At 35.0% G+C, this 20,046-nt stretch overlaps 2 protein-coding genes across 3 annotated transcripts in view; one reads left to right on the top strand and one right to left on the bottom strand.

Moving 5' to 3' along the window:
• STK26 (serine/threonine kinase 26) overlaps positions 1-16,110 on the top strand; it is a 74,818-nt gene extending 58,708 nt beyond the window's left edge. For both annotated transcript variants that reach the window (XM_045852296.1, XM_045852295.1), the window contains exons 4-12: positions 2,944-3,000; positions 7,464-7,572; positions 7,671-7,828; positions 8,687-8,872; positions 10,208-10,356; positions 12,015-12,108; positions 12,560-12,622; positions 12,700-12,836; positions 14,294-16,110. In XM_045852296.1, the coding sequence (XP_045708252.1) occupies positions 2,944-3,000; positions 7,464-7,572; positions 7,671-7,828; positions 8,687-8,872; positions 10,208-10,356; positions 12,015-12,108; positions 12,560-12,622; positions 12,700-12,836; positions 14,294-14,318 (978 nt within the window). In that variant the 3' untranslated portion in view covers positions 14,319-16,110. The remainder of the gene's footprint in view (positions 1-2,943; positions 3,001-7,463; positions 7,573-7,670; positions 7,829-8,686; positions 8,873-10,207; positions 10,357-12,014; positions 12,109-12,559; positions 12,623-12,699; positions 12,837-14,293) is intronic.
• Positions 16,111-18,372: 2,262 nt separating this feature from the next.
• Positions 18,373-20,046, bottom strand: part of FRMD7 (FERM domain containing 7) — a 44,653-nt gene continuing 42,979 nt past the window's right edge. Inside the window, exon 12 of the mRNA XM_045852304.1 lies at positions 18,373-19,455. Coding sequence (XP_045708260.1) covers positions 18,373-19,455 — 1,083 coding nt within the window. The remainder of the gene's footprint in view (positions 19,456-20,046) is intronic.

Genomic DNA, 20,046 nt, shown 5'->3' with positions numbered 1-20,046 from the left:
TTTACCCTAGAAACATTTTTATGGTATAGATAGTAATTAGTTTCTCTGTTACTCTTCCTGCTCTACTATGGATAACTTTGTGTTAAATTGTCCTTTGGGGGACTATCCCAGGAAACTAGACATTATTTTTTAATATATCTTATTGATTATGCTATTACAGTTGTCCCATATCCCCTGCCTTATACCCCTCCACCCTGCACATCCTCTCCCACCCACATTCCCCCCTTTAGTTCATGTCCATGTGTCATAAGTTCTTTAGCTTCTACATTTCCCATACTATTCTTGCCCTCCCCCTATTTTCTACCTACCATCTATGCTACTTATTCTCCATACCTTTTCCCCCTCTCTCTCTGTCCCACTCCCCTGTTGCTAACCCTCCGTGATCTCTATTTCTGTGGTTCTGTTCCTTTTCTAGTTGTTTGCTCAGTTTCTTTTTGTTTTTGATTTAGGTGTGGTTGTTAATAATTGTGAATTTGCTATCATTTTACTATACATGTTTTTTTATCTTCTTTTTCTTAGCTAAGTCCCTTTAATATTTCATAAAATAAGGGCTTGGTGATGATGAACTCCTTTAACCTGACCTTATCTGAAAAGCACTTTATCTGCCCTTCCATTCTAAATGAAAGCTTTGCTGGATAGAACAATCTTGGATGTAGGTCCTTGCCTTTCATGACTTGGAATACTTCTTTCCAGTCCTTTCTTGCCCGCAAGGTCTCTTTTGAGAAATCAGCTGACAGTTTGATGGAAACTCCTTTGTAGGTCACTGTCTCCTTATCTCTTGCTGCTTCTAGGATTCTCTCCTTCATTTTTACCTTGGCTAATGTAATTATGATGTGCCTTGGTGTGTACCTTCTTGGGTCCAACTTCTTTGGGACTCTGAGCTTCCTGGACTTCCTGGAAGTCCATTTCCTTTGCCAGACTGGGAAAGTTCTCCTTTATTATTTGTTCAAATAAGTTTTCCACTTGTTGCTCTTCCTCTTCTCCTTCTGGTACCCCTATAATTCGGATGTTGGATCATTTAAAGATGTCCTGGAGGTTCCTAAGCCTCTCCTCATTTTTTTGAATTCTTCTTCATTCTTTTCTGGTTGTATGGTTTTTTCTTCCTTCTGGTCCACTCCATTGATGTGAGACCCAGCCTTCAATCCATCACTGTTGGTTCCCTGTGCATTTTACTTTATTTCATTTAGCATACCCTTCATTTTTTCATCTAATTTGTGACCAAAATCAACCAATTCTGTGATCATCCTGATCAGCAATGCTTTGAACTATGCATCTGATAGGTTGGCTATCTTTCAGTTGCTTAAAAGTATTGGTTGCAGAGCTTTCAATTCTGTTTAAGCCATCTTTTTCTCCCCATTTTGTTCTGGTTGTGCCTGTTATGTATGAGGGGCAGAGCCTTAAGTGTTCACCAGGTCAGGGCACCCCAGTCACTGGGTTGTGATGTTGTATGTAGGGGTGGGGTCTGAGAGAGAACAATGGCACTTGTGGAACTCTCCGTGGGACCTCAGTCCCTTCTGCTGCTTCCCCCAAGCAAACTGGACCCCTCTGGTGCCAATTCCCATGTGGTTGGGCTTGTGCACCCCGTGGGTCTTTCCAAGGACCTCTCCTGTGAGGCTGGGAGTCTCTCCCTGCACCTCAACCCCCATAGGTGTTTTCAATCAGTGCCCCAAGGCCCTATTTCCCAGCTCTGTGGTCCTGAGTTGTACGCAGTGCCTTGTTTCACAATCACCGCCTGGCTGGGTCTGCTTGTTGCCCCCCCCCCCGCCAGCCAGGGTCTGCCAGCTGCCTCTTGTGTGCTCAGGGTCCACCCACTGCAGTCTTGCATGCCCTGGATGCCTTACGCACCTGGTCCCAATGCTCTCTGCTCTCTGTGCCACAACCTGCACCCGGCTTCCCGACTCTGTCCCTCCTACCGGTCTGGATGAATGTGTCTATTTTAACTTCTTGGTTGTCCTACTCTCATTCAGATCAATTTCTGTCAGTTCTGGTTGTTACTCTGTTTCTAAATTGTTGTTGTCTCTATCTTGGTTGTGCAAGGAGGCACAGTGTTGTCTACCTATGCCTCCATTTTGGCTGGAAGTTAGACATTATTTTTATGGAAAAATTCTTGCTTTCCAAATTTCAAATATCTTACTTAAAAATGTACTTTTGAAACACAATCCATTCACAACTTCCTATTTGCCCACGTAGCAAAACCAACCATTTCTCTTCCGGTCAACTCTGTAGTCCCACAAAAATTCAGAGAATACCACTCATGAAATAGTATGGAAAGAGACTTTTATCTGGTAGAACTGAGTGATATATGTGTATGTGTTTATACAAAACTGTTTTGAAATTGAGATACAGGTACTCCCCCTATGTGCCCCATTTACTCTTATACAACTTACAGTGAAGATAGGTAGGGGGCAGTATTCTTTCTAGGTTCCATGTGTGTACCAAAAGTGCCCATTAATTGTGGCTGACTAAAGTTGTAAAGTACATTAAAAGAAATTCAAAAAGCAAAAGAAAGCGGAGTATTCCAGTGTCCTCAAACTCTAAAATCACAGGAAAACATCCAGAAGCCTCATTCAAATTTCTGCAAGTTTTCATTGACTTACTTATTCTTTAATGTATCTTCTTTTTCTTTTATTATTATTATTAAAAATAATGATTTAAAGCTATGGTTTATTCTGGGTTTTATAAAAATTACTAGTACTAAAATAAGAAACAATAATTAGCTGTTTTTAGCTGTATCATAAGCTAAATAAATTTGGGGGAGAGGCAATTATCAGAACTTTACTTTCATTTGTAATGTTCTATGGAAAAATATATTCAGGTTCCCAAACACCTAATTTTAAACTTCTGTTTTGAAACCAGTACATTAGTATATTAGATTTGGTATTTATACTAGTTATGTTATTTGGCTCAGGTTTGTAATTATAAATTGTTTCATGGCTTTTGCAGGGTTCAAAATTATGGATAATAATGGAATACCTGGGTGGCGGTTCAGCACTGGATCTTGTAAGTATTTTTAAATAAACCCACACACACATTGACACTATACTTTTTTTAATTGGAGTAAGCAACAGCTTTTGCATAAGCTAAGTGGTTGTTTTAGTTATTATGTTCAAGTTAAACACTTTAGGACCATTACCCTTAGGTCGATTTAATTGTATTACAGGTTTGAGCTTGTTGCTGATATTCTTAGAGTATATAAGAAATGCAAATAGCTTAATAAAATCAAGCCCCCCAAGTTAAGAGTGAGTATGTGACAATTGTTGTCAGTTTATTTTTACTCTGTAACTGTATCCCTAAAAATAATGAGTGTCCTTAGATTTTTAAAAATACGTAATTCAGGTAACTGTCACTAAAAGTAGTTCTTGATTTCTGACCAAGTAGTCCCATAGAACCAGTTCTCTATAGAGTTCTCTGTGCTCCATTATAGGTCATTTGGAAATGTGATGACATTTTTGGTTGTCATAATGACTTGGAAGTGCTATAGCCCTTTTAGTGGGCAGGGATGAGAATGCTAAAATTCTGCAGTGTGCAATATTCTACCCAATGAAGATGTATTTACACCCACAATACCTTTGAGAAACACCAGTTGTTTTCCCCATATTAGTATAATTCTATCAATGGATTTTCCTTTACAATCTTCATAAGATGACATTGCATTTAAAATTGAATGTGAAGTATTAAAGGCAACTTTGTTTAGTAGAATGACTACTGAGCTAGCCTATGGGAATTTGAGGCTATAGGGATAACTCTATTGATAACTTAATCTTGACTGTAAACCAAACACATAAAACCTTTGGTCTTTCATGTTGTATAAAACAAAGTGGCACTAAGTTATTTCTAAGTTATCTTCCATCTTTAATATTATATGACATTTTATTAGTATGTTCTACCTTTAAAATTATTGAGTATGATGTTTCTAAAAATATATTTTTGATGATTAAGATCAAGTAATTTTTTAATTCTTTTTTTAAGTGGAGATGATTTTTTCTAACTGAAAGAGATTAAATATTTTAAAAAGGGTTTATTTCTGATTGCCAATTGCTCAAATTTTCCAATAATCCTATAAACAGATATGGTCATAAGAGATTTTCTTTCCTTTAGACACAACCATACTTAAAGCATTCTAAAGAAATGGTAATTAAACTTGATGGAGAGTCTCATCTCCTTCTAGGAATTCATCTTAGTTTAATTAGTTGCTGATTTAAGTAATCCTTCCTGTGTCTAATATAATTCCTATATCCTAAAGCTTGAGTTCATTTTTTGTTTCTGTTTGCTATCTAGTGACAGAACACAAGTGGTGTTTCTTTGTATAATAATTCTTCATTCAGAAGAAGTCAGATCTCATTTCTATTTGTCTTGTCAGTTTTCTTATTACAATAGTTTTTTTCTTCATTAGCTCTATAAGGAGCATCACAATTGCTTCATGATCCTCCTTCCACTTTTTAAACACTAAGAGCCCTTTCCAAATTTATCACAGTTAACTTATTTGGTCTCCCAAGGTACTCACAATGTCTCTTCCCTGTTTTGTCAGCCTTGACAAAGCTAGTCCACTGATTTCATCAGGATCACTGATAGCAATGTTAAGCATTGAGCACTGGCCCAACCCTAACTAACACAATCTGTATCCCCCAGAAGTAGTTTGTTTAGTTTTATGAAATCTCGAATGAAATGGTTATGAGATTTTAATCTCATTCTGCCATCCTGATCTCTGCCTAATAGAAAAAAGTGTGAGTTAGCACATACTCAATGAACTTAAATTTTTCTTAACTATAGTGGCTAAAAATCAAGAGACTTGGGTTCTAGTCCTAGTTCTTCCATTGACTAGCTACCTAGTATTGGGTAAACTATTTGACCTCTTTGCCTGAATGTTCTCAAATGTTAAATGAAGAAATTAAGTTCGTAATCTCTCTACTTTTGTTTTCTAGCTCTAAATTTAATAATGCTGGGATTTAATTCTAAATCTCATTTAACTGGGCTTTGTAGGGAGAGCAAGTGATGAGAAAATATATTTTTTTCTCCATGTATAGTCCTGTACCAATGAATATTATCATTTGAGAAATCTAATAAAAGATTGGGTTTTATAGGCATAGGCTACCAGGAATAAGAGAGAATGAGAGGAATGTTGAACAGAGTATTTATCACTTTAAACTGGTACCTGACTAACAGAATATGACTATGACTATGACTTCTAATGTATGTCAACATTATATAGTGTATACCTCAAGACTCTCTCCATTCTTGAAAAAAAAATGTGTTGTATGTCAGCAGTATTTGAACATACTAACATATTTTATTGAATTTATTATACTTCTCTTCAGTATGAATTGTACTGGCTTACATCAAAAGCACATATAATAAGATTAATAAAATAAAACATAAACAGCAAGAAAAAAGTTGGAAGCAATATGCTAATTATAATAGAGGGCATAATATAACATGTTGCATCAGGAACAGGCTGGAGTCAGGAGTTAACATTCTTTGAAAGAACAAATGTCCCTCTCTTGCATATCCTCAGTTGACAACAGAGGTAAATTACCCAAGGCCAACACACTGTCCTTCAGCCAGAGGTATTAGCTATTAGAGACATGGCACAATCTTCAATCATTGGAGAGAAGTTCAATTATGAACTCCAGGTATAGTGGACCAAGATCTTCGCAGTCTTTCTCCCAAGGTCGCATTGGAAATAAAATGCTATTCCATCTACTATACTGTCCTTCTCTTTACAGCTCCCCTTTTTCTCTTTTCTAATCATTATTAACATGACTAAGGAAACATTTTAACCACAAGATTTGGGATAGTTTTCTGTCTGATAATGAGTCATAAAAACTCAACTGTACCACCACTCCATTCTTAATTCCCTGCCATGGAATCTCCCCTCCCCTCCTCCAGTACTCAGTTCATTGTACTTTTACTTCTTTTGAAGATTAAACTCAACCTAAATATACCAGACAAGCTAATGACTCCTTAGGACACCTTTTCTTTTTTGTTTTTACTTAAATATATTTTTAAAATACTGTTTTAGGTAATACACTGGCTTATCCAGACCACTTTCAGAAGTCCTTCAAAGTTATTGCTTTTTCCCCTTATGTGGATCTTGCCCAATTTCTTAAGTAATAGAGAGTATATCTCCTCTGGACCTGTCAACATTTTATGTTTAGTAATAAAGTTACTAATCTTGACTAGTATGATGTTTGCTTTCCAGTTATTTGGTGGTACCTCAGAATTTCATTGCCAGTAATGAATAAAATAATATGCCATTTTCACTTTTTAGAATGACTTTAATCACTGCTGTTCAAATACAAACATCTGGAGTGGAAGTTGATAGAGTTGAAAGTAAATAGATAATGTTACCTAGGAGAGGCATGTATTGAACTATGAATATGCCTGGAGTATACTCTATATTCAGACCACAGTTAATATTAAATGGTGAGACCAAAGTATGGGTTCTATTTTAAGCTGTTAAATTTCAACATGAAAGTAGCCTTTATTCAGAATAAATATGGCATTCATGAAAGATGAAATACACAAGGTGCCAAAAGGCTATGAATCGCTCCCAATGTGAGGCAGAGTGGGCAACGTTTGATTTTCACTACCTCTTTCCTCCTTCCAGCAAACAGAACTTTACCTCAGCTCTGACTTTAGTTTCCCACCCTTTCCTATAAATGTTGCACAGTCTACTGTTTGTGCTTTATGAGGTAGCAGAATTTTAAAATAACCATTTATTTTCAAGAGAGATTTTCAGATATTCCATTACAAGTTCTCCTGAATCCTAATCATTGCTTCCCTTGTATTCCAGTTGGAACTATTGGCTTTGGTACAGGGATAGGGGAAGAAAGGAAAATATGAAAATGTTATTTGAAAAACCCTATCCTTCCATGATTTGATTTTTTTTCCACAATGAGAGTCTGAATAGTTTAATTACTATACTTCAGGCTAAATTTTAAATTTGAGTCCCAAAAAGTCTCTATGCATTTACAGTATTATTAAAATGTATAAATGCTAAGAACTGTGCTACAGGTGACCTATATGATCAAATTGGGTTGTTGTGGAAATCTTATGGACTGTCTGAGCTAAAAATAAGTTCAGTGTAAATATTTAATAACTCTTAAAATTTAAATAGCCAGTTTTCCTATCTGAAAAAAGAAAGGTAGTTTTGTCATTATGTAAGTGTATCTTAATTTTTGATGTAAATATTTAAGAACCTCAAAATTTGAAGCTAGTGTATAGGTAACACTGCTTGTATTATTTTAAGATTAAACTCAGTAATTTAAAAAACATTCTAATCCTTTGACTTAACTTTTTTACTCTCTTCCCTCACCTTTTAAATTTTTCTCATATATTTAAATATTGGCTTAATAAACAGAACTGCTTCATACATCTGATTCCCTTATTTCAAAGGCAATATCAAGTTTGAACTTTATTGTTTTAAACTTTTGTGTGTGCGTGTGTGTGTGTTTCCCTCTAAGCTGCGAGCTGGTCCATTTGATGAGTTCCAGATTGCTACCATGCTAAAGGAGATTTTGAAAGGTCTGGACTATCTGCATTCAGAAAAGAAAATCCACCGAGACATAAAAGGTATACAAAAATTTAATATTAATCTAAGCAAAATAGATGCATTCTGAGGAAGCTGAAACTTTTTTTCACTGTTTTTTTTTTTTAATTTCCCCTTCTAGCTGCTAATGTCTTGCTCTCAGAACAAGGAGATGTTAAACTTGCTGACTTTGGAGTTGCTGGCCAGCTGACAGATACACAAATTAAAAGAAATACCTTCGTGGGAACACCATTTTGGATGGCTCCTGAAGTTATTCAACAGTCAGCTTATGACTCAAAAGTAAAGTGTTACTTTTATAAGCTGTTTTGTTTTTGATAATAACTTTTATATAACATAATGTCCTACTTAATAAACTGCCTTAATTTTTCTCCGTTCTAAAGTATTTCTAGAGTTATGGCAAATGTTGCTGCTAAATTATAAGTTCCCTTGATGCTGATAATGTTTGAACTCTCTTCCTTTCAATTTCCTTCCATCCCACTTGGAACAAAATTCAAAGTCCATATTATCACATATGCAGCTCACTAGAATCTTGCCCTTGTCCACCTCTCTAGCTTTATCTCACATCACTCTCCTGTATATACTATCTGCTTCAGCCACTGTGGCCTCATTGCTGTTTCAAAAACTTAGCAAATACACTCTGGCCTCAGGGCTTTTGCATTTAACCCTTTCTTCTTCCTAGAATGACTTTTCTCCTAGTCAGTTCTCTGCTTTAAGCATTACCTACTTAGAGTAGTCTTCCCTAGCCATCTGTATAAATGGGCAGTCCCTTTAACTCCATCATTCATTATTTTCTTATCCTGAGTTAATTTCTTCACAGAGCTCAGCACCATCTGCCATCATATTATTTACTTACCTGTCTCTTCTACTGGAACATTAAGTCCCTTGAGAGCAGGGATTTTTGTCTGGTTTATGTACCCACCACCTGAATCTTCAGCGCCTAGAATATGGTACTTGGCACAAAGTAGGGAATTTGATACTTTTTAAAAAATAAATGAATTTTATTAACAGAAATTTATTAACACCATATTTCTTCAGACACTTTAATATTGTTGTGACCATTAGATTCCACAGGCTATTTTGTGGCAGTATTTTGGAATGGAATTTCAAGGGTTTTTTTTTCTTTCTCTTTAACCTTAGGCTGACATTTGGTCATTGGGAATTACTGCTATCGAACTAGCCAAGGGAGAGCCGCCTAACTCAGATATGCATCCAATGAGAGTTTTGTTTCTTATTCCAAAAAACAATCCCCCGACTCTTGTAGGAGAGTTTACTAAGTCCTTTAAGGAGTTTATTGATGCTTGCCTGAACAAAGATCCATCATTTGTGAGTATAAGAGGCCACTGTTTCCTATTATTAGATGTATATACAACAAATGTGTTTTTTCTACAGTGAGGAATATAGTGCATGTAAAAATTGTCTAAGATTCATCCAGGAATCTGGTTCTTCTTTCTATGTTGCTAATTCTGTTCAGTTCCTAACAAGATCCTTAGTTTCTTTTTTCTTTCCCCTCCATGTTTTTTACTTTTTTGCATGGTCAATAGCTTCATTCTTATTCTAATGATAATTTCCTATTTTGGGGGGAAAGAAATTTTCAAAATAAAATTCATTTAATAGGATGTCATTATTAAAATATATGGTTGACTGTTCACAATGATTTTTATTCAACTGTGTTTTCACTTATCATAAAAAGTTATGTTTTTCACTTCATTATTGTTAAATTAATGTTTAGAAATTACAAAATAAAGTTGTATACATTTCCTGCAGTCTAGTGAACTCCACTCATTTACCTAGCAAATTTAATTATAGTTGTTTTACTGTTTTAAAAATAAATCTGTCTGGTAACTTCTAGAAACTATTGTAGAGCCCTGGCTGGTGTGGTTTAGTGGACAGAGTGCCAGCCTACAAACCAAAGGGTAGACACTTTGATTCCCAGTCGGGACACATGCCTGGGTTGTGGCCCAGGTCCCCAGTGGCGGACACACAAGAGGCAAACACACATTGATGTTTCTCTCCCTCTCTTTCTCCCTCTCTTCCCCTCTCTAAAAGTAAATAAATAAAATCTTTAAAAAGTAGAAACTATTATAGAAATATATAAGAACTGCCTAAGTTTGACATAACTATTTTAACTTGATAATAAATATTCTGATATTAATTAAATACTAGGGGGCAATAACCACCACACCACCTGGTATTTATAGTTAGATACAATATGAATTCATTAATCTGAGACTCATACAAATGTGTACAGCTAATAAAGTTACATTCTTGCTAGTTTTCATCTATTTTTTTCAATTCACAGTAAATACAATAGCAGTACTTTAAAGCACTATTTTGAAATGCCTTTGAATTTTGACTTTATTTTCAAAATCCTACCTTGTCTTTCTCTGATTTGGGGAAGGCCCTACCTGACAGCTTGCTGGTAAATAGGCCATCTTTTGTCCAGTGAGCTTTAACAAATTGGTACCAAAGCAATGAGTTTAATTTGGTTGCCCTGAGCCACTTCAGAAGTAGAATTAGCTTTTGTCCTATGGTGTTTCAATTGTCCTCATGCCTACAGATGTACTTTTATACCTTCAACTTAATAATTGAAGTGATTTTTTACCCCCTTCACTCATAAAGAACCTAGAAATATTCATGCATGCTTTATTTTTTCCTTAGCGTCCTACAGCTAAAGAACTTCTGAAACACAAATTCATTGTAAAAAACTCAAAGAAGACTTCTTATCTGACTGAACTGATCGATCGATTTAAGAGATGGAAGGCAGAAGGGCACAGTGATGATGAATCTGATTCTGAGGGCTCTGATTCGTATGTACAGATTATTTAATTTTTATTTAGATAGCCTGCTTTAATAGTGTATATCTTTTAACTGTGATCCAATATGCTTTCCCAAGCATAAAATATAAATCATATTCTAAAGTTTTACTTTAGAAACTGTGAAAGTCTTTTAAAATCAGTCTGTGGAATACAATGAATTTGAAAACATGCTTTTCTTAGAAGTGAATTGCTCTAGTTTTACATGGTCTCAGTCCAACCCCTAGTGGATACGTGAGTATATTACAGTATTTTGGAATAACATTTGATTAAAGGGGATATATTAGTTTTCCCAGAGTGATAAGGGGCTATGTCTTCCCATACTTTGTCATTAACCTACTAAATCCCTCTGGAGAACTGACCTGCAGGCCTTTTCCACCTCTTGGCTGTGGACCAAACCATAATCAGACTGGTACATTTATATAGAATGAGTCCTCACTTAACACCTTTGGCAGGTTCTTGAAAACTGCAACATGAAACAAAATGTCTTATAATGAAAATAATTTTACCGTAGAGCAATCAATAGAAAAAAAGAGTTAAGTTTTTATATAGGTCTGTTCACAAAAACATCACCAAACTTCTAAATAAAGCATTGAAATAAACATCAGCTATACATCCGTCTAAGAAAGTTGAATAAAAACAAGTCAAAATGGTTTTCCAGTAAACTTATTCTAGTTCAGGGGTGGCTGGAGCCTCTCTGGGTACCTCAGGGTACAAGGTAGGACCCACCCTGGACAGGACACCCTTACATCACAGAGTCACCACACCCGCACTCACTCAGACTGGGACAATGTAGACACACAAGTTCACCTCACATGCACATCTTTGGGATGTGGAAAGAAACCAGAGTATCTGTAAAAAAAAAAAACATACATACATAAATGAGAATGTTAAACTCCACAGAGATCGTGGTCCCAGCTGGGAATATTTTTTTTTAACCCTCATCAGCATTATAAGGAAACACTATTCAAGCACCTGATATATCTATTTATATAGATTTATACCCTCTAAAAATTGCACTGCTTTTTAACTGCATTTACACTAACATTTTAACTTCTAAGTCCATAACTTAATTTAGACTATAAAAGTCTGTAGGCTACACCAGAATTTTATTCCTCCACTGGCTGAATACTCTCAAAGAGTCCTCTATTAGAACAGTGTGTTGATTGCTGGGGTTGGGGGATGTAAAGGGACTAAATGATAATGGGGAACAATACAATAAAGATTAAATTTTTAAAAAATTGCCTAAATTTTGAAAGGTGTAAGAAAAATACATGATAGTTTTGTGCCATATTCTCATGGATGGTGGCCTTAGCTGCCCATGAGAGTTGCCCATGGAGCCTTAAACAAATAACCCACAGTACAGGAGATCCTGATCCAGTCAGTGAAGGGGGTTAAGTGCAGGGCTTTATATATACAGTAAGAAGTCTACATGTGTGATTGTGATGCACACCTGGAATTCAGAACCATTGCTACTCTTTAGGAAAGTGTTAGTATCTACTGGAAACTGAGATCAAATATTTTCTTATACTATGTTTTTTTTTTAATATATTGGGATAGTCTCTCTTCAGAGTTCTACTACATTGATTTGCCATTTTCACCAAGCTGAATTATTTAGGAATTTATTGAAATATCTTTGGCAATCATTTTAGGGAATCCACCAGCAGAGAAAATAATACTCATCCTGAATGGAACTTTACCACCGTGCGAAAGAAGCCTGATCCAAAGAAACTGCAGAATGGGGCAGTATGTACATGGAGATGATCATTTCCTCTTGATAGACTTCTTCAAACTATGTAGTGAGGTTTTGATGGCCACAATAGTTACAATTTAATACCCCTAAATGTCTGTCTACCTTACTGTGTACCTAGTATGTTTCATTTGCCATTAGCTTTGAGGTAATTAAAAAAAGGTCATAGAAGTAATTTATGTGGCCACTGGTATAACTTTAAATGCATTTTACCTGGAGGTACATGTATATCCAGTGGAATCATGGCTATCTATTGTAATCCTATCAGTTAGAAGCCTTCTGGATGATGGATGGGAATTAGTGATGGAAGGAAAGCATGGAGATTTATCTTATATTGGGCATTGTGGAGGTAGGATTCATTAATGCACATTTACTATAGAATAACTAACAAAAACATGAATGAATGTTTTACTTTCATATGTATTAATCTATATTATTTGTTCAAAGGAGAAAGACCTTGTACAAACCCTGAGCTGTTTGTCTATGATAATCACACCTGCATTTGCTGAAGTAAGTACAGATTCATCATTGTTGGATATATATCTTAAGAAGTAATTTTAAATGTTATAGCTATTGATCTTTCTCAGCTTAAACAGCAAGATGAAAATAATGCTACCAGGAATCGGGCAATTGAAGAACTTGAGAAAAGTATTGCTGTGGCTGAAGCTACCTGTCCTGGCATCACAGATAAAATGGTGAAGAAATTAATTGAAAAATTTCAAAAGTAAGCTTCAAATGTCATTTTTTCAAAAATCATCTTGACATTTTCTTTTGGGTGTTAATTTAGGATGCAGTCTAATTACCCTGATTCAATCATGAAAGTTACTTCTTAATAGTTAGTTGTATGCTTAAAAACTGTTTTGTTCTATAATACATCATCTGTACATTATATTGTGTGTTCACCACCCTGAGTCAATTCTCCTTCCATTACCATTTATCCCCTCTTTACCCTCTTCTACCTCTGCCATCCCCTTTCCCTCTGGTAATCACCATACTCTTACCTGTGTTTATGACTTTCTCTCTTTTTTTGCTTAAACCTATATAATTTCATTAATCAATGTCATCCCAAGTACATTGAATTAAAAAAAGGAAAAAGAAAAAAATTAAAACTGTTTTGTTCGTTACCCATCTTAAACACTACATTTTGGAATTATTATCTTCAGGCATTACAAAGTAATTATCCACTGAATGAAATGACTTGTTTTTTTTTTTTTACCTTTCTATGTTAGTAAGAATATAGACAAAAGGTTACATATAGAGCATATTTTTATTGGGGCCCTTATAAACACAATTTAGGAATATTTTCATTTTTGCCACTACTCTCATCACACCATTTACATAGTTTCCACTGCTAAAGTTCATAAATTTAATCCCCATTAAAAAATGTTAAGGAAGTGATTTTAGGTAGAGGAACTTAGTGAAGACTATAAATATTCCTTATAATTAACTTTAGTTTCTATACTGTGTCTTAAACTGTTGGTTAAAATTTTGTTCATATTCAATAAAGTTCTTACATTTTATTTTAAAATTCTCTTTTTAACAAGGCTTTTGTATGCATGCATACACAGCTCCTTAGCTCAAGCAATTTAGAAAGCAATGCCAATTTTAGCTTTAATCCCATTATATAACTTCTCAGTGCATCCTTATATTTCTTTTTTTTAACATTTAATTTATTTATTTTTAGAGAGGGGAAGGGAAGGAGAAAGAGAGGGAGAGAAACATCAATGTGTGGTTGACTCTCATGCACCCCCCTACAGGGGACCTGGGGCCACAACCCAGGCATGTGCCCTGACTGGGAGTTGAACCAGATACCATAATTGTGATGCCACTGGCATCAAGTAGGAACAAACTATACAACCTATAAAAGCCTACAGTCTCAGAGATCTTTCTATCTTATATCTACAAGATCCTTGTACTCACAAACTAAAGCCCCTCTTAAAATCCCTTAGATTTTAATGGAAAACTCCCCTCTATTTACAAATATGTAAACAAATGACAGTTGTCAAATCAGATGCAGAAGGGATTTTTAAACTTCTTTATATTTTAACACCAATATGATAGGATTCAATAGAAAGGACTTAATTTGCTAAATCAGTTCTTTTATTGCAAATGTTATACAGATGAAGAATATAAACATGCATACTTATATATCAATTTAAGTTTTTTTTCTTAATTTTACAGGTGTTCAGCAGATGAATCTCCCTAAGAAACTTCTTGTTATTTCCTTTTATTTCATACAGCCCTAGAGAAACCACCAAAGTTACTTCAAGCTTAATAATGTTTAACTCATGAGCTCCATGTGCCTTTTGGATCTTTGTAACATTGAAGATATGGAAGAAGCTATTCAACTATTTTGTGATGGCGTTTACCATTTTATATGTTAAAGAAATTATTTTCTAAGGAAAATTTTTAATACTGTAGTTTCATCTGTTTTCTAGTAAATGTTGAGATACAGTTTTGCTTTTAGATATTATTATATATGTACTAGGATGAATACCTTTCCTGTTTCAATCTTTAGTTAACTGTACACTGATGAAATATACAGTTTTCTCAGAGTCATCATAAATATTCAACTTTTGTAAATCATCAAGCTTTGAAAATATTTTTTTTAACACAAGCATATTCTACAAATGACTGTTGGTGGGGAGATGAAAACAAGCCACAGCTTCTTAAACAAAAGGTTTTAATAAACTCTTGGAAATGATACCTGGAAAGGTATTGACTTTTCTGCAAAGTTGTATGAAATTTCAGGTAGCTCAGTGATGATCATGTGTTTAAAGCATTTATAGGCAACATGTAGCAACTGGCGTACTTCTTGGTGTGCAGTATTTATCTTCTCTTTGAGAAGAGGCAATTAACCCTTATTTAACATGGTTGGGGATTTAATACGATACCAATTAGCCAAGGATGGAATTTTGATAATACTATAGTAATTAGTCAGGCTTTATTTTTAACATCTTCAATTTAAATAGCATATTATGTGCTTGGACTTAGGGAACTTAAAAAGCTGATTATCATGTGATTAAATACCTGATCAACAGGTAGGAATATAATTTACACCAGCATATTTTTGGTTCACAAGCCGGCACTCAATCCACTGAGCCACACCAGCCAGGGTTATACCAGCATATTTTTATCATGGTAGTAAAATATCCTATAAAATATTTATACATTTTTATTCTTCATAATTATCCAGTACATAAGCATCATTTGTTCATTTTGGAAAGGGTATTTAAATAGGCATTTTCTAGTTCATATGAAAATAACCATAGTACAGGATGATTTCTGTCTGTACAAAGGTAAGTTAGACTGTACTGTTAATTTTCAGTTATATTTATGGTACTGTTATGTGGGTAATACCTTTTTTAAGCCCAGTATGTATGTGTGTGTATATATCCTACCTAAGTTCTGAACCGTAGTTGTAGAATTATTGATACTAGTTAATTTTAATAGTTAATGTTTTATTGTTTGGAATTGCACAATTTAGTTTTTACACAAAGGTTATTTAGTCATTTTTAAATATCTGAAAATTGCTAAATAGTAGAAAAAAAGAGATTCTTCAAGAATACACTTTTTCATCAAAGTGGCCATTACCTCTTTTTTTTTGTAATAATAAAGACACTTGAATAAGTTGTTGTCATGTCAGTATGCCAAGAAAATTATTTTCATTGGTGCCTATTCTTTCATAATTATTTGTAACACATTGTACTTTGAAGTAATGGTTCAGTTAAAATTTTCACATTCTATGTAACTGAAACTCAGTTACGATTTACAACCTGTAGAGGTCAGAGAATAAATTTGCCACTCATGAATTAAATGAATATTTTTGTAAAAGTAAAAGCAACCAATTTGTAAATCTATTATTTGAAATTTTACAACACAACTGCATCATGAATAGAAATTGTATTGCCTATTCATTAGTTATTAGTCCTGTAAACTGTTTCTAGGGGAAGTGTTTTGGGGGGTTAAAATAAATATTTAAATTTCACAGCCCTCAATGCTTGTTTTCTTAAGGAATGTATATTGCCTTTTAATTGTTTCAAATTATTTGTCCTTTGCCCTTTAACTTGTTGCTGGAACTTTAACACCAATATTTCCATTGAAAACTAAAACATATTCTTTATATTTTATTAAGTATTGATTATAGCTACAGTGAATATATGTCTTTATTTCTGCCTCCTGTCCTGACAAAGTTATTGAGAGAGTCCTCTTTCACTCAGAAATGCCCTAGGTTGGACAATAAATTATATGGTCACCCCTGATTATAATTTTTATTAGAAAATCTTAAAAAGATTTGAATCTTATAGGTCTCTAAAGAAAACATATTGTATAAAGACTTGCAGAAATTGAAACAAGAAACAGCATATAAGCCTAAATGAATTTGAGTTTTTCCTAGAGAAAAGGCCAAAGATGAATTTAATATAGCTTTGAGATGTATAGGATTAATATATAGGTGACTGGACTAAAGTACAAGGGTAGGCAAAAGTAGGTTTATCATTGTGAGTATGCAAAACACAGAGTTAATAAAACTATTGTAATAATCATACCCTGGCCCTGGCCAGGTAACTCAGTTGGTTAGAGTGCTGTCCTGATATGCAAAGGCTGCAGGTTTGATCCCTAGTCATGGCACATATAAAAAGCTACCAATGGTTGCATAAATAAAAGGAACAACAAATCCATGTTCTTGTTCTCTCTTTCTCTCTCGCTCTATCTCTCTCCCCCTCCCTCTCTCCCTCTCTCTTTCTCCCCTGTGTCCCCTACCTCTATCCTGCACAATCATAACCTGTATGTCTTTTTCCATATGAACAACTATAAACCTACTTTTGCCCATCCCTGTATACTCTTATTATTTATTAGCTGTTCTTGACTTGTAACTTACTGGATATGATTTCTGGAGCAGGAAATAAAATGCTAAAATATGGGAAAGGTGTAGAGGGAAGTATATTAAAAGGAATTTTTATGATGTAAAGACTAGGAGAGTAAGGAACCCATTCCATCCATCTTTTCTCCATTAAGTCATATATAAAAAAATAACTTGCTTATATAATCGCATTATTTTTTGAAGTTAGTACTTAACATTATCTTATAAGTATGTCATACTTAACATAAAAATCCATTTAAAATTATGTTAAATAGAATGCTATGCCTTCCAGGAGGAATAGTAGAAAAATTCTGAATAGGTCAAAAATAGAATTCTGGTTTATTAACTCAGTCTGGTTTTAGTACTGTCCTTTTTCTTTTCAGCTAACCCAGTTCTACCACTTCTTAATCCATGGCTATACATTCCCACCTGCCTCCCTCCTTTTACTTGTTCTTTAACTGTCCCTTCAGTTAGTAACAGGCTAGATCCAATCACTTTTGAAATGTATTAAAAGAAAAGGAAGATAATACTTACAACTTGTTTTTTAATACATGGATTTCCATCACTCTTACTAAAATATTATTCATCTCATTTCCTTGCCTACATATATGCACCAAAATGTAGCAAAAAATAAATCCTTGTATGAGATTAGATAAACCAACCAACAGTTAGCTTTTAGCTTTCACTACATATAATAGATAGTTAAGAAAAAAGAATAGAGAAGTAATGTCAAACTTATTATCTTCAGCAGGCATATATCTGGCTTTAGAAGATGATTACTTCATTAATTTCTGAGGTTTAGAATTTTACCACGTCCTAGATAAATTATAAACTGTTCTGTTGAGAGAATCTATGACACCATCCTGTGTTCCTGAGCTTTAGGAGGGCCATGCTCTCCCTAACATATGTTATAAAAATTGAAGTTCTTAATATTACAGGACTATTTTTACTGGGCACCACACAGATAATGAGGACAGAAACTTAGTCACATGGTACTCTTTAAAAACAAACTAACACAGTCACAATCTACTAAATCACTAAATGACATCAGAAGCCAATTCTATATGCCAACATCTACTGTCACCATTCTTCAGTGTTGAGCCTGACTGTCATTTATAATGTCTATGGGGAAATGTGTCATGGAGATGACAGATATCCACCTCACTTCACCACAGTGCTAATGAGAGGGCATGTTCCAGAGTCCCTTCAGAGGGAGTAGAAGAGGGGAGCTTGATGAACGAGGCTGCGATTGAATCTTTCATAAGCTAAGTGTATAAACTTAGAAGATTCCTTTAATAACAATGAATAGGAACTAAGAAAATGGTTTCTGTAGAAGGTTCCTTTTTTTACCTAAGTTGGTAACAGAACTGGTGCAGAAATGGTCACAGATTTTTTACTCTTAAGCTAAAAAGTAATTACATGGTTTTAACAAAGTCCTGTCTTCAGCAGTTGGTGTATTAAAAGAAACATTTTCATCTTCTTCATCTAGCTGTAGACTACCAGAAGACAAACGGATTCTGGTCATGGGTGATTTCATTCCTTTACCATACAAAGAGTAATAGTCTGGTTTAAGAATCTCTGATTCAGAATCACTGGATTCACTAGCTACATACCTTTCTGCTGTTCCCTGATCCGTCAGAACTGTTGGAAACTTCTGCTCTGGAAGCATATAAGTAAATAGGTCAGCTTTGCGACTCAGAGCAGGACAAGGTCCTAAAGGTCTAAATTCTGACCCAAAAGGAAAACGGATAGTTTTCATGTCTGTTTGGCTCTGGGACCGTTTAGGGGTTTGCTCTTGAATATTACATAGAAATTCATCTTCTAAATTTGTATCGTCTAGACCTACATTGATGTTGCTCCTACCACTAGTCCTGCCTATAGCTTCTTGGAGTTCTTGAAAGTCTTGCTGAAAGCTCTTCATTCTTATATTCCTTGGGCTTCTTTTGGCTGGCTTCATTGCAGTGGGATCTAGACAGCTGTCTGGACTTTCTCTTTCTTCTGCCATGTTTGGAGACCATCTGGGGACCTGGGGTGATTTGTCCATATAAAAAAAGACTTGGGGAGGCATAGTATCAACCTCCTGACCAACACAAGGAATATAGGGCACATCTGTGTAAGTTAGCCTCCTTGCTGGACTCACTCTTATAAGGCCAGAAGATGTGCTCATGTGATTGTCAGCAAACTTATAGCTTGTTTGAAAGGAGCTTAGAGGACTTCTTTCCTCAAAATAGTCTCTGGGATTGTTGTCAGGATCAGGGTCAGTGTTAAAGACACAATTGCTATAAATAAAAGGGAAAGAAGAACTATGCGACTGATGTAACAACGTGGGATCTGCCTCTGGTTTGGAACGCTCCAGCTCAGCTGCAAATGTCACCTCCACTGTAGAGTTTCTCCTTCTACTGTCTAGCACAGGCTCAGATGCATGCACTCCATTCACATTTCGGTAGTACCCACTGCCATATGCTAGTCTCAAATCTTCCACCTTGAGAGAAAGGACATGTTGGTGAGAGAAGGAAAAAGCCATTTGGTTAGGGTAGGATCAGGGATCTAAATTAGCCTTAAGTTTTGCAAAGGTGGTTTTTCACAAAGTTATTTCAAATTATCCTCTATTCTAGGGTTGATACATATATATAGAAAGGGTAATAACTTGTACCATATCCTAATTCATGTGCAGAAATACACATGACACTATTCTGTCTCAATGCCATCCCACTTCCAGCCTCTAAGTTTATGTACTTCAGCCAACATTGTTCTTCAATCAATATGGTTTAGTAATTTATCAATGAGCCAAGAGTTCTGACTTCTGGACCTGGCTCTGCCTTTGACTTGCTGTGTGATCTTAGGCTAGTCTTCCAATCTCACTTCTCCAGCCTCCTCCCTATTTTCTGTAAAATGGTGATGAGGAGACCTATTAATGGCATGAGAAGGTCATATTTTAGATGGTACATATCAATGATATATCTTTATGATTCCTTCCAGATTAAAACTGCCTGTACACTTGATTTAAGACATGTGAGTTTATGAGACCTATAATTAATTTTTTTAGTGACAGTGAAAGCAATATTAACATGGT

Source organism: Phyllostomus hastatus, unplaced genomic scaffold, assembly GCF_019186645.2.
Source record: "Phyllostomus hastatus isolate PE091 unplaced genomic scaffold, TTU_PhHast_1.1 phas_contig_90, whole genome shotgun sequence".
Lineage (NCBI taxonomy): Eukaryota > Metazoa > Chordata > Mammalia > Chiroptera > Phyllostomidae > Phyllostomus > Phyllostomus hastatus.
Note: the sequence above shows the minus strand (reverse complement) of the source record. Positions and strands in the feature narration are given on the sequence as shown.